The sequence below is a fragment of the Sturnus vulgaris genome, chromosome 22 (assembly GCF_052056855.1).
Source record: "Sturnus vulgaris isolate bStuVul1 chromosome 22, bStuVul1.hap1, whole genome shotgun sequence".
Classification (NCBI taxonomy): Eukaryota; Metazoa; Chordata; class Aves; order Passeriformes; family Sturnidae; genus Sturnus; species Sturnus vulgaris.
This window is the reverse complement of record NC_142264.1, coordinates 2,004,366-2,019,459: the sequence shown is the minus strand read 5'-3', so window position 1 is coordinate 2,019,459 and position 15,094 is coordinate 2,004,366. Positions and strand designations below refer to the sequence as shown.

At 47.4% G+C, this 15,094-nt stretch overlaps 1 protein-coding gene across 1 annotated transcript; it reads right to left on the bottom strand.

The window, feature by feature from the left end:
• Nucleotides 1–234: 234 nt before the first annotated feature.
• RAB14 (RAB14, member RAS oncogene family) lies at nucleotides 235–14,426 on the bottom strand. Its single transcript, XM_014880057.2, has 8 exons — nucleotides 14,301–14,426; nucleotides 7,506–7,564; nucleotides 6,565–6,618; nucleotides 4,960–5,137; nucleotides 3,973–4,039; nucleotides 3,103–3,190; nucleotides 2,757–2,787; nucleotides 235–2,140 (listed from the first exon to the last, which is right to left on the bottom strand). Exons 2-8 carry the CDS (start codon nucleotides 7,555–7,557, stop codon nucleotides 1,963–1,965), a joined length of 648 nt encoding a protein of 215 aa, XP_014735543.1. The 5' UTR covers nucleotides 7,558–7,564; nucleotides 14,301–14,426; the 3' UTR covers nucleotides 235–1,962.
• Between the last annotated feature and the right edge of the window lie 668 nt (nucleotides 14,427–15,094).

Here is a 15,094-nt window from a genome sequence, read left to right as displayed (position 1 = left end):
CAGCAGTCTCAGTCTTGCCCTTTCTCATCCTCACTAAAGATAACATTTTTCTATGCAGCCATTGTCAGAGTTCACTGGCAACAAACAGCACCCAGCCCTGCTTCCCTCAGAGAGCAGCTCTGGGAACCCCTGTGAAGTTTGTACCAAGGAAGAGCCAGGGTGAAGGCTGAGCACAAATCCCAGCACTCCAAGGAACCCACAGAGTGCTACAGCAAGTACCACACAGCAGGGAGCTTTATCTAGATACAGGTACTTTATTTACAAATATTTAGATTAATAGCATTGTTACATCAAATGAGAGGAGTACAGCAGTCCAAACAGATCCTTTCTGTGACAGAAACAATAAGACCTACTGTAACTTACTCTGGGAGTACAGGTATTGCACCTCAACAAGCTGTAGTCATTACAACACTGACTTCACATCAGCAGCAGGTCGTGGTCCCTGGGCAAACCCTGGTGCAGGCTTGGGTTAAGCAGGATGCAGGAGCTGGAGATCTTGAACATACCCATCTACTGAGGAACAGGAGTTAAAAAAGACAGACAAACAAAGGGACAGCACACGAGTTACCCAAATCCTACTGTCTGCACATTCCAGTTTTGGCTTTTATTTAACATTGACTGTACAATACTCTGGTACCACTGGTTACTTACAAGTCTGAACATTGTAGAGTTTTAGTGTCTAGAGAGGGATTTTCAGACTACTTTGTATTTGAAACTCTGCAGTAAGCCTGAAGTGGGACATTTGGATTGTGGTTAAGCACTTACCCCCTTCCATTTTTAAACCTTGTGATGTTTTCCAAGTGAAGCTGCACAAGGAGCCACAGTAAAACCCCACATGAGTGCAGCAACTCCCCCACAGGCACGGTCACCACGTGACACCCCAGGAAGGACGTACTTGTAGGCTTGAAGCAAAACCCTTAAAAAAAACCCCCTCACACAGCACTGTTAAAAAATACAAGAGTAGTTTAAAATCCCTAGAGAGCACGTGTTGTTCCACCTGTCCAGTTCAGCCTCTGCCCAGTCCCAAAGTTACAGGTACAAAAGCAGGAGGTGTGCAAGCCCGGGAATGCCAAAGAGAAGCAGGCAGAGCACTGCTGAGTGCAGAGGGGAGCATTGCACAGTGCAGAATGAGAGCCACACCCCACTAGTGTTAATGTCTGTGTCCCCAGCACCGTGGGGACCCCGTGAGTGACACCCAGCAGCTGCAGCCCCAGCTGGGCTGTGCTGTGCTGCCACGGGGGCACAGAGAGCTCAGACTGTACAAACGGGGGGTTCTTACACACTGCTCTAATGCCAGGCATCATTTTCTTCATTAAAATCATATACACAGGATGTATTTAACTGTTAGCTCAGTTCCTTCAAATTTTATACATATTTACGTTCTGTTAACAAAGGTAAAGGATAAAAGTGGCAAAAAAAATGACGTAAAGCTATTGAGCACAAGAATGAACAGATCGCTTCCCTGCGCCACCCCGACCCCAGCACATCCCACAGGGAATTCTTCCAACAAAAGCACATCATTACAGAGCCCCTTGCTACCATCGGAAGTCATTTCACAGCAAAAACTTATCCTTTACTACTGACAGCTCGAACAGTTAGAGGTGGGGAAGAAAGGCCAAAGAACCATGAAATAAACCATACAAGACAAAGCCCTGCGAAAGTGTAAAATCAGGAGTCCAGCATCAGTGCTCAGTTTAAATTATGTATCGGTGACACTATCACAAGGACAATCAAGGAAAAAAAAAAAACTTCTAGATTTACCATGCAGGAGAGGTTTTATTACTCTACTTGCCTTTGATAACCTGATTACATCTAAAGTTGTTTAGCAGTTTAGTACTGTGTTAAACTTGTCTCAGAGTTTTAATTAAACCCAGTAAGATGTACAGAAGATGGGGAAGCGGTCAAAAGCACCACTCCCTTAGAGCCAGAGGTGAGGGGTCAGGAGGAGCCACGGAGGGGTCACTAGCAGCCACAGCCTTCTCTCTGGGGCTGGGGTTCGCTCGTTAGCCGCCCCCCCTGCGGGGCTGACGGTTTGTGCTGTACGCCCGACTCGGCCGCGTTCAGGTCCAGGCTCCCGTCTTGGATGTTCTGGTAGATTTTCTTGGCAGCCTCCAGGAACGCGTCCTCCACGTTCTCTCCACTGCAAGAGAGCAGCAGGAGTTAGTGGGGATGCAGTGCTGCTCCAGGAGGGAGCTGGGCAGGCAATGGCCCCGGAAGATGGGCAGGCACTGTCCAGTCCTCATCAGCCCAGCCCCGGACAGAGCAATTCCCTCCCTGGCCACTACACCCATGCCAGGAGCAGCCAGGAATAAGGAATATGTGCCAAAGCATCGAGCCACGTGCACAGGACAGTTCTGACAGAGGCTTAAAGACAAGGGAGCCACTATGGATCAAAACCTCTTTTTGTTACAAAGTTCTGTTTCTGACAAGGGCCAGTAGGAGCCACATTTCCTGGTAGCCCTGGAGATTTGCTGCCCAGTGTCACAGCCAGCCCCAAGCATGGCACAGCAATTCTTCACTGACTGGAGGGGCTGGTCATTGCCTACAGACCAAACCTGCAGCTCTCAACACCCAGGGGAAGGAACCCTTTACACACTGAACACATTCACACTCAAATAAGGCCTGAAATCCAAATCAGTTCATTTGAATTCAACCAGTCTTTGCCTGAAATGCAGCCAGAGGTCTCAGTTCCAAGCTACTTTCAATTCACAGCAAACACACCAATCTGAACATTAGCACAGCCAGAAGTCACTTACGTTTTTGCACTTGCTTCAAGGAACAATAAACCTGTTCAGAGACAGAGGTTTAACAGTCAGTGCACAACACACCTCAAAGAGCCCAATGTCAGACACATCACAACCTTCCCATTACATGCAAGACATTATTTTAGCACTAAACAAGTTTTTGTGACTATGTTAAGGCATCAACACAAGCTGATTTCTAGAACTAAGCACAGTTATCAGATTGCCTGAGGCACAGCAGGAGGTTGTACATACAATTCCATGACTCTGGAAGTGTAAGCTTGCAACTATCAATGCTGAGGAGTCACTTTAACATCACTAACTTGTAGGAAAGTACCAGCTCAAGAGAAAAAAAACACACCATTTTCTTCAGCAAATTGTTTGGCTTCTTCATATGTAACATCCCTCTGTGCTTCCAGGTCTGCTTTGTTTCCTATGAGGATTATCACCTGGGTCAGGAGAGACAAAGTTAGTCTGGGAAAAACCTTAGGAGCTTTTTCACTACCACCTTTGTAAAAAAGCCAAATATGCAGAGCAGATTATCTAGAGAAGCCATGCTCCTTCAGGAGAGCTCTGCTCTAGCATTGCCCACTCTGGGAAAGCAGGAACACCATCTCCAGGTGTCACCTTGCAAAGCTTTAGGGTGTCCTCATGAGATGAGCTCCTAAAAAGCAGTGCTGCTGCTCTTTGCTCCTGAGAGCTGTACCCTGAGCCACTGCTGGTATTTGTTTAATCAGCTGCTAATCCAGACAGGACCTTTAGATCATCAGTTTGGTGCTAAAGTATTTTAGAGGCATCCAGGAACAGGCTGAAGAACAACAGCTCTGTGCTATGGGCAGAGACACCCAGCAGGATCTTCCTCCACAAAACCTGGTCAGCTTTTGCTGGAGATCCAATTTACATTCCAGCCTAAGGACAGCATTCACCTCATTACTGACACAAAGCAAGGAGTAACACAAGTCAAGGCTGGTCCAGATTTCATCCCAGTTCTGTCTCCAACTGTTTCAAACAGACCCTGAAAGGTGAGTGGCACAAGAAGACTTCTAGAGGAAGCCCTTTTGCTCCAGCTGCAGCAGGGAAGTGAACACTGCACTCTGCAAGTGGGGACAGGAGCAGTGCAGAAAACACAGGCAGCTCTTGCAGAGACCACTGCAGTGCTTTGGCCTGAGCCTCCCACTGCTTGCTCAGGGAGAAGCAATCTTGCTTTGAAGCTAAATGAAGTGCAACTTACAGTATTTGGATTGGTGAGGTTCCTTGCATCTGTCAGCCAGCTGCTTAAGTGATTATACGTACTTCTTCTGCAAAGAACCAGGAGAGCACACTTTTAGTCTTTTATAAAATATTTAGGTGCCAACAGCACAGTCAGCATCCAAACACAGTAACATCCATCATCCCTGTTCTCCCCACCTCTAGACAGACACAGCAGCAGCAGTGGGGACTCACACCACAAATTTGAACTTCAAACCCTTGGAGCAGCTCTTACACTGCCACTGGAAAAACAGAGCAATTCCCACAGCTCTGCACACAGACAAGGCTGATGCTGCTCTGTACAGAACACATGAAAGAGTTTCCTGTCAAATACTCTTAGAGAACACAGTGCAGCAGAACAGCACTCCACTAGCAAACTGCAGAAGGTCGTGTTTTACTCAAGATTTACACCAACAGGAAATACACCTACACATACAGGAAAAAAAACAAAGAGGTGCCTGAAGAATATCAAGAACAGCCCCAGAGGAAGATGAGAGATGTGTGAAAGCAAAAGTATTTCATGTTGCATCTATGCATCATTGTTTGAGCAGCACCCTTAGCTGTCCCCTCTGGAGGTCAGGCTGAGGCCAGGCTCCCTCCCCACACACCACGGGCAGTTCTGCACGTTCACTGCAGCACTGAGGACAGCCCTGCCAGGTGAGCAGCAACATCCTCGTGCTGAAGAACAGATTCTTAGGACAAAGCCAATTCCTTAAAACAACTTCAACACAGGCTGAAATACAAACTCCTCAGGCTCATCAGCAGCGAGATTTGCCAAGAAAAGCCTCTCACACCATTGCCTGTGTCTCATTTGCAGCTCTTTCAACACCTGGGGTGTTTAGAGAAGGTGTGGCAGGCATCACACAACAGGATGCTGCTCATCCACACACACACAGAGCCGAGGGGACAGAGCAGGCAGGGCTGTGCACCCCAACCTCACCCAGCTCCCCCAGAGCTCTGCTGCCCTTACCTGGTGATGTCGTAGACCATGAGAGCTCCTGCTGCTCCTCTGTAGTAGCTTCGTGTGACAGCCCTGAATCTCTCTTGTCCTGCTGTATCCCAAATCTGTAGTTTAATTTTTTGGCCACTAACTTCAATTATTCTTGTGCCAAATTCAACACCAATTGTGTGGGGACAGTCTGCCATAACTGTCATGAAAAATAAGAGCAAAGATCAGATCTTCCTAGGACAAAGTTTCCTTGCTGCAAAAATATGATTACCACAAGTTTTCAGTTATCTTTACCAGATTTCTTCAGTCTCTAAAAAAGCATTTTTACAGCTACAGTTCCAAAACTGCATCACTTAACCAGAAATAAAATGCTGTATTTCCTGAGCTGCTGTTAGTTTTAAAAACAGTTATAAAATTCCTTGCCTTCTCTGCTGCTCTTTGGCCATACATATCAGAAGGTACCAAGTCAGCTGATTCCCAGTCTATCCTTGCAGCAGGTTAACTATTTTAATGCAGTAGGAAAAGATAATTTTTAGGGGATTACCAAGAAAGATACAGTCACAAAGTCTGTCACATCTTCAAAAACAAATACCAAAGTTGGTTCAGACAGGGCAATAGCATGACTGTCCAAGAAAATGCCAGTTTCATAAGTAGCTACAAACACACCAAATCAAATCCAAAAAGGAATCTTTCTACTTATGATAAACTCATGTTAATAAGGTCATCTTTGAGGAAGATCAAGAAAATGCAGACAAGGTGAGGACCTACTCAGGCCAGCTGGAGTTAAGGGCAGACTCACACAGAGGTGTTTGGTTGTACTGCTTTGGCCTGGTGCTGACAGAACGTTCTCCTCATGGACAATCTGACCACGTGCAAAATGGCATTTAAATAACTGGCTGATACTGCATTTTCATTAAAAACAACAGTCAGAAATTCCTATTTCTACTGCAAAACCAATGTTTTAACTGCAGCTCCTACCCAACTGTTAGCACATCTCAAGTGGCACATGGTGATGTCTGCACTGAGAAATACCTCCAGACTTACTCACTGAGTGAGGTAACAGCTGCTGCAAACCCCAGTGCAACTCACAGCAGGAAGAACTGAAGAGAATTCTTAATTAGTGATGATACCATACAGGAGAAAATGTTTCAGCTGACAGAGACTGCAGCAAACCCTAAACACCATAACCCAGGGCAGGCCAAGTGTCCTGCAGGGCTGCTTAAGGCTGCAAATAAGGACTCAGAGAAAAAGTATTTCTTTTTTTTTCCCTTTTGAACTCCTTAACAGCACTAAAAACTCCAACTGCCTCTGATCAAGCTACACCAATATTGAAAACATGCAAATTTCAGACAATAAATTTCTCTTTGTCCATATCAAAATGCACAGAAAAGTTGTAAAATCAGATCCAGTTCTCCCCCTCCTCACAGGCAGGACTGGCTGGAGCATGTTCTGCCATAACTACATCAATGTTTGTTTCTGCATCTGCTGAAGTCAAACCAAAAACGTGACCCAGTACAATCCAAACTCGGACAGAGTGAGACAGAGCTCATGCATGATGGAAACAGGCAGGGAAAAGGGATGAAAATGCCAGTCAGAATAAATACCATGAACTGAAATGATACTCACACTTCTTTTCTGTGAATTGATGAAGCAAACAGGACTTTCCTACACCCATGTCCCCTGTGACAGAAAGAATAGTTAAATCATTGTTGCAACAAGCACATTTTCTTCCTCCCACACAACAAATGGTACAGAGACATTCGTTTCTCAGGTCAGATGGGCAGTGTTCTATCCCTGGCTACATCCTCGAATTTATCAACTTTGCCACTACAGCTCTGGTTATAGGTACAGCTTGCACGCAAGAGCAGAACATTCAAGAAATAAGTTAATTTCTATTACTGATTTTAGAACTGTATTTCACAAGGTTACAAAAAGCGCAGCTGAAGAAACTGAAATGTAAAATATACTTGGTGTTTGCTCGTGCCTTACTGTGGTAAGAACATCAAAGGTACTGACAGCCACCCAGAACACCTCCAGAAATTGCTTCATTTCCACTGATCCTCTTGCACAATGCCAAGAGTGAGACACAGCAAGATCTTTTAAGAATCAACTTTTCCAGAGGCTGAGGCTGTCACAGCAGCCTGACTTACAAACCTGCACAATAACACTGCAGATCATTTACACCTACACAAAGTCATTAACAATTAAACAATTAACAACAAGACCAGTTCTTCCAGGACAGCAATAAATGCAATCCCTTAGTCCCTGACTAAGCAGCCAAGGAAGCTGCAGCTAAAAGCAATATTTAAACACAAAAATACAGCCTGACAGAGGTTTATGAGCCTCATACAATGGTTTCCAATCAGCACTTGTGTCTTCAACATAAATTCTGAAGCCTTTGAGATTAATGATGCAAAATGCTCCAGTAAATGCTGAGGCTGTAGAGAAGTGTGGTGACCTGTGGGGGCTGAGGTGGGACAAGCACATGCTGAAAGCAGCGTGGCACAGCCACAGCTTCTCATGTGTCCACACAGAACATGCAGGGGTGTGAGCCCACTGGTACTTACCAATAATGATGTACTTAAAGATGTAGGAATAGTTGTAAGGTGCAGTTGCCATTGTGGCACTAAAATAAAAAACAGAACACATCAGAACTGATACTTCTTCCCTCAAGGCGACCCAATTTATCCAGTTTAGTTCATTTAAACAAAAAACCTTCCCCTCTCCCCCAAGCACCCTTTCATTCACAGTTCAGATTTGTGGAGTTCCCCACAATCACTGAACTAGTGGCACAGCCAGCCAGCAAAGTTCCCCCATTGTTTGCTCTGAGCCCCTGGCAGCAAGGCCTCCAAGCAGAAACACACTCTGGAGCAGTACTGATAATCAATTTTATCCAGAAAGACTTAGAGCTGTTGAAAAGCTCAGGCCCTCCTTGCTCTGCACAGTCCCTGCCAGAGCAGCACTCACCCGCCAAAGAGCTGATGTATGAACCGAAAATAAAACCTGATGCAGCACAAAATCTGGAGACATTTAACAAAACCAGCAAGTTGGAACTATTAGCTCACGCTTCTGAGACTTGCAGCAGCAACAAAGGAAGCAGTGCAGCTTGCAGCACACAGCTAAGATTTCAAAGAATGCTGTAGTGGCCTGAACTGGGGCCTGGGGTGCTGCTTGTCCACGTCGGGAAAGCGGTGCCTGCCACAAATCAGATGTTCAGGAAGTTGGTTAACATCTCTGTGGCTTTGTCAGCACGGCAGTGTCACAGCAAGGCTGCTGAGCAGTTTCTCTTTTTTTAAAAGGCAGGCAAAGTACTTCTAACATTCCAGAATTTTCTTAAATGTAGAGGGAATTCGAACTGGCTTTGGCAGTTTAAATGTGAAGGAGTAAAAGCTGACTTGCTAACTAACACGTCAGCCAGGATTACACATCTGTAAGGGCCAGATGTTGCCAGGTAACACTGAGGATGGGAAATGCCTGCTTGTGTCCCAGGCTTTAAGTTAAACTGGATCCACTGACCAGTTAAGCAAGTGGAAAATTTCCAGGAGGAATTCAGCACTTCCCTTGCTGCTCCTGCAGGGCAGATAGCCAGCCATTACAAACACATGGTACTCCTTACAAGGAGCACTGCTGGAGCCTAGAAAGATTTTCATTAGGTCATGTGTCATTCACATGACAAATGAAACCAATACTGGAAAGAAATACAAACAGAGGAAAGCTTACAGGCCCGGGACTTTCTCAAAAGCAAAGTACTGTTCCTTGAACCACAATTAATCCCTCTCAGTGAACTGCAGTCATAAGCAAGGTGACCAAATCTCACTGCCAGCACAGAGGCAGCAGCCTCTGCTTCCCAGGGCTGAGATTTGAGGCAAACATGCTTATCTAGACCTCGGAGGGGAACAACTCCCAGAGCAGCTCAGAAGGGTTTACCGAGTGCCAGGCTCTGCTCTGCACCTCGTCCTCCCTCCAGGCCTGGCTCAGGACATGGAAACACTCAGCCCTTCTAGCCCAGAGCACCTCTGCTGAGTCCTGTACAGACACACACTCTTCTACTAAACCAAGCTTATTCCAAGGTAGGAAATAAAGTGACAATTTTGGACACTGAATCACCAAGCAGCCAGCAGCTTTATTGCCTTGTTTCCTGGAAGATTCCAGAGTTACAGTACCAGCTTCAACACGTGCATGGGTTATTTAAAGACAAGTCACTGCTCCATATTGAGCTCCAAATGAATGTGTCACTGTGGAAACATCCTGGCCTTCAAGTTTCCTGAACATCTTCACACATTATGTTCCTTTTCTTCTCCAGCAGGTCCCAGCACAGTAAACTGGGCACACAAAGCACGTGTTCCTGCAGGACCCTTCACCTGCCACCTCACAGCCCAGCTCCATCTGATGGCACACTGGGCTAAACTGGGGGTCCTTCAGGGAACTGGAGGTATAAAAGAAAGCTTGAAAACACTGATTTCTACATGCAAGTATTTCAGGAGGAGAGCAGGAACTGCCCTGTTTTCCACAGAACACAGCTGGGTCTTACAGCCACAAGGCAAGAGCACCAAAGATCTCCTGTGCATTCTGAGGGTGGAAATATCCAGTGACTTATGCTGCTAAAAACCCCAACCAAACCAACCAGCACCATGAACTCCAAGACAGGGAATCAACCACCTGAGTGGCTCTGAAATCTGCAGAAGCCTTGGTGCCCTTTCTTCTTCCCTGGACCAGGAGGCCAAGGAATGCCAAGAACTCCCAAACACAGGGAAGTTTGACGTTTCTGAGCACACGACTTGAGGATATCACTGTGTGGTAAACAATGTTGTACTGCTCTGCTCTTCCAGCCAGGAGGGAGATGCATCCTGCTATCCAAGCCTGGAAAGTGAGGAGCTTTTTTTTTAAAGCATGGACAAACTGGGAACTCAGTGCAGTCTCTGTCACAAACTGAATTTGAAGTGAGTCTCAACTAGATCTTCATTGCTAAATAAACAGCTCTGTCCATTTTCATTATGCCCTCTAAGTAAAAGAGTCTTAACTATGCTATTTCAATACAAAAAACTACTGGTATTACATTTATTCCAAGGGTCATATTACAGAAAAGATTCTGAAATACTCCATTAGTAAAGGTCAGGAATTTTTTCTGGAGAACAGATGATTACTTAAATTAAAAAAATCAAATAAAAACCCAAGCAATACTGAAACAACCGAATAAACTTTTAAACACTCAAATTCCAATAAAGATTAGCAGGAATTCAAACTGTACTCAGATGTTGGAATAAAAGTGATATTCCACAAGGACTCTATGCTGAAGAAGGAAAAAAAAATGCAACCAACTAAATACAGAAACCCTGCTGAGAATTCAGCCTTGGAAAACTGACCACCTCAGCATTTACTGCAGACGAAAGAAGGAAGTCCAGACAAGAGCAGGGCACAGCTGGGGTCAGTAAATTCTAAGCTATCAGCTACATGGCAGTGCAAGGAGCTGATGAGTTGATAGCCATCACCCATCTGTAGGAACTCAAATTCTGCCTCCACCCTCTCTGTTCCAGACACGTGAATCTCACTAATTCCAGTATGGGGGGAAGAGATTTTCCTCTCAGCAGAGCAGGAACTTCAGGCCTGAGAAAGCTGCACATAAATATCCACAGCTCAGCCTCAGCCACTGCTGGCACTGTGCACTGTGACATCAAAGTTAACCAGCCATGAGTTTACTGTTCACAGAAAGCAGAAGTTTGGTCTGGGAGCTTGGCCTACCTGCCATCCTTCTTCCAGGAAAGTCTGCCAGCTCCGTTTTGGCTCCCTTCTTCCAGGTAAGGCTGCCCTGCAGCCCAGAGCATTATTGCAGGATGGCCACTGGCCAGGGGATCTCACTAAGCACAGATTTATGCTCATTTCAAAGCCTACACAATTCATTTCTGTATTACATTAAGACTGGACATTTTACAGTGACTCATGTTGCCAAATCCATTTCCCATGTATCAAATTCTTCCTTAGAGGCTTTTATTTTTTTTAATAAAGTTAAAGATGATCTTAATGAAACACCAGTACATCTACATCTCCTCCTCTAATCAACAAGCACTACACAGATATTTAGAAATCTCACTGAAGCCTTATTTCAAGTATCAGCTACATCTGGACTCCCTGAGATAAGATTGTTCTGGGCACACTGCTGTAACATTCTTTATCATAATAACATAACTGTAAATATCAGACTGATGCCAGCCTCTGCAAGACCTGTGCAGTTCCTTCCAGCTCAAGGACACAGTTTTAACTCCTCACTGCATATCATTTGCATTGAGAAATTTACTATCTTTATGCTCAACAAGAAGCAGGCGTGTTACAAAAGGAGACCAGAAGCTGCATGCAGAGGGTTTGTGAGACACTGCTGTGGTTCATACCATCAGCTGATGGATGGGCCATGTGCAGGGATGGGACCTGGGGAGAAATTACACCTTCAAACTCAGCACTGCCTGGCTCCCTGCAAACCACAGCACCCTGCAGCCAGGGAACCACTGCTTAGTTACTCTGAAGCAGAAGGTATTTTGTAATCCATCTGGGCAGCCAAGTGTTCTGTGCATCATTCTCAAGGATGTGCAGCAGGAAAAGCTCTCACAGTTGAAGCTGCATGGATGTTAACTAGCAGACAGCATAAAGATTGATAAGGGGGAGGAGCTGGAGAGAGGTAGAATTGTTTCATTTCATAACTGCACTTTCCCCCGATGAGGACTTTTGTCAAGCACACAGAACACTGTGGCTCAGCTGGTACCTTACTTCAGCAGGCCACCAGAAACAGTCTGGGAGTGCTTCAGTTATGGTCACCTGTAAGATCACAGCACACTGAAGGTAACACCAGCTCTGCTATCAATTCATTCACCCAAGCACTGAATTCCCACAGGTCTGTTGTCCACAGTATGAGGTCTGCTACAATTAAATTCCACTGTGGTTGTCTGGCTCTCACACACCAAGGACATTCAGGTCTTCCTAAACCACATCAACATCTCGGCCCTCTTTAAGATGATGCTCTGCAGCCACCCTGCTCTGCTTATTTATTCGTTTTTGCAGGCTTGGCTTTACAAAGCCCTGCTGAGCCTGATCCCTGAGGAGTGTCAGAGCCTGCTGCAGCCATCCCACCTGTCTGACAACATCACTTGTTGCTGGCCAGTTCCTTACTCATCCCTCAGCTCTTCCAGAGTCATCCTCCCCGGCTTCCCCCACTTGGATTTCAGCAAAGCATCCAATCAGCACAAGACAGGAAATTTGGCTGAGCTGATCTCTGGTCAGCCAGCAGCCTCTGTGAGCTGCTGTCCAGGATCACTTTGCATTTCCTGGTTATTCCCAACTCCAGTTACTCTTTCCCTGACAGCACACGAGGCCTGCAGGCTCTGGGGCTCAGACTGCAGCTCTGCTGAGCCTTTCCAGGCTGTCCTTGAAGAAATGCATTTGATATATTCCCATATCATGTAAAACACTTTAACTAGCCTGAGGCCTAGAAGATTCTTCTAAAAGCTTTACAGGTCTTCACTTCTCCTTCCACCAGGAGAACTCTGTTTTCCTTTTTAAATCAAAGCTATGTATCACACACTACCTTCACTTTCTGACTTTCCTCACCAGCTCTCCAGTCACACCCACGTTGTCCTGGTTATCCTTCTGCTGGTTTCACATCCTGCTTCATTAAGTTACTCCATTTTGCCTCCTAAACTTCCTGCATTTATATGTGCACAGCTCAATTCTCCCTAACCACACCCCAGCAGCAGAGCTGAACTAATCACTGCCTACCTGTCCTCATCAGCTCGAGCACCTTCTGCCATGTCCCTCCTTTATCCACTTGTATTTCCTCACTTATCCTACTCTTCCTACAGAACACTCCAACCTGTTGTGTGTCTGCTCACAGCAGGAGAGCCAAGGCCTGGAGATATCAGGCAAGTTTGGGACAGTGTATACAAAACCAGAAGAGTTTTCTGTCATTCCAACAAATCAGAACACTCTGGAGTCATCACCCTGGAAATCATTTTAGGTAAATATTAACTAAGGTCTACCTCCTGGTTCAGGAAAATACAGCAAAATGAGAACCAATCTTAAGCAGGTTTCATTAGATGCCCAGGAGTGAGCAGGTTAATTTAAAAATATTATTTACATTTTACATCCCAGCACCTCCAGTAGAACAGGTTTGTTTCCAAACTGCTGTCCCTCATAAGATCTCCTCGGTTTTTTTTTTTTTTGTTAACCATAAAATGGAGAAGGAAAAGAGGAACTTCTTCCTTCCACTCAGATTTATGACATGTTCAGATCCCTACAGGAAGCTAGCAAATTCCTTTCCAAACCATATTCAATTGTGACATTTAGTAATTAAATTCCCCAAGGTTCCTATTTTCTTCCCATTCCCGAGCAATGCCCGAGCACAAGAGCCCCTCAGTCCAAACCATGGCAGGGATCAACCCCAGCCAATACATTCCAGAGGATAACATCTGGCTCCTGTAAAAGATGTGCTGACTTGGGGTTTGATATGATTTAGGATCTGGCCAACCTGAGGGAATCCTGCTCACTAAGAGGCTCTGTTACCTCTGAAAAACATCCCAGCACAGATGTACCCTGTTCCACAGCAAAGGCCACACCGAGTAACCTCCAGAGCCACTGCCAGGGAGACTCCCACCTCTGCCTGCCTTTAGTGCAAAGATAATCCAGCACAACTCCAGTTCAAGACAAAGCTACCTACTGAGAGAGACTGTAGACACTTGGTGTGCCGCAAACAGGCAATAAACAATGAAGAGAAAAAAAAGAATTTCACTCTGTTTAACCCTAAATAAGCTTTGACAAAAAAAGCCAGTTAGAATACTTTCGCTGCTTTTCTCAGCTAGGAAGTGGCTTTTCCCTCAACCCTCAAAGTCATTTTTCTGTCAAAGTTCACAACGTAACAAAAGTGGAGATAACGCAGCACAGCGGCCACATATACGGTACAATATACACATACACACCCTATGTGCAACTGCAACAGCTCGTAAGGGGGAGATATAGAAACACATATATAAAAATATCGCCTGTGGCCGGGTGTTCGCCAGTGCCGCTGCCGACTGTGCAGTGCAGAGGAGCGGAGGGAGGCGGCGGTGACACAGAGCAAAGCGGCCTAGTCCTGCCCGCAGCCTCACCCCGATCGGCCCGGCCGCCCCTTCCCCACCCTGCGGCCCCGGGGCCCGCCCGCAGCGGCCCAGGAACCGCACGGCGCCCTGCGGGCCCGCCGGGCCGCGGCTCGGGGCGGCACCGGCACCGGAGCGCCGCCGGCCGGGACCCGCCCCGGTCCGCCCGGCCCAGCGGAGCCCAGCGCGGGGCCTGGCGCTGCAGGCCCGGCCGGGCGGGCGGGCGCCCCTGCCAGCCCCCCGTACCTGTGCTCGGGGCTCAGGGAGCTGTGCAGCGCGGCTGTGCGGGCGGTGCCCGGTGCCCCGCGGGCTCTGTGGCTGGGCTCGCTCCGGGCTCGCTCCGCTGCCTCAGACGCGGCTCCGCTGCGCCCCCATCACCCCCGCAGCCAAGATGGCGGCGCCCCTCGCACGGGGTTTCCCCTCCCACTCTCGACGGGCGCCGGGGCCGCACAAAGAGTGGGCGCGAGGGCGCCGCGGCGCAGCCAATCACGGCGGGCGCTGCCCGGAGAGGCTCCGCCCACCCCGCCGGCGCGAGGGGCGGGGCCAGGCGGGGCAGGGCGGGGCCGGGCGGGGCGGGAGCGCGCACGGAGGGGTGGGGCAGGGGCGGGGCCGGGGCCGCGCGCGGGGCGGGGCGGGAGCGCGCGCCCTCAGGCGGAGGAGCCGCGATGGCGGCGGCGCCTCCGGGCGGAGCGCGGCCTCCGGTACCGCGGGAAATCCCGGATTTCCGCCCTTTTCCTCTTGGAAAAGTGGCAGCGACCCGCCCGGAAACGGAGCGAACAGGAAAAGCCCGTGCAGGTACGGGGCTGTAGCAGTGTCCAGCCCCTCTGAGACGCTCCAGAGACCCCCATCTATCTCTGGTAACATCATCCGGTGCGTTGCCGTGACTTGCTCTAAGTTGTTCATTTGGGCTTTTTTAATATTAAGTATTAATATCTTAATATGAAAGGCTTTTTAAACACTTGTGACAGGCGATACTAAACACCTAAAGCTCCAACATGCAGCCCAAAGCTCACAGCTCACGGCATTCAAAAATAAAAGAT

Excerpts from the sequence above, each read along its gene's own strand:
- RAB14 (XM_014880057.2), bottom strand. The coding sequence starts at position 7,557 with ATGGCAACTGCACCTTACAACTATTCCTACATCTTTAAGTACATCATT. Across the intron at positions 5,138-6,564 it reads TCAATTCACAGAAAAGAAGT|TTATGGCAGACTGTCCCCAC; the intron begins GTGAGTATCATT and ends TTTTCATGACAG. Across the intron at positions 4,040-4,959 it reads ATGGTCTACGACATCACCAG|AAGAAGTACGTATAATCACT; the intron begins GTAAGGGCAGCA and ends GGTTCTTTGCAG.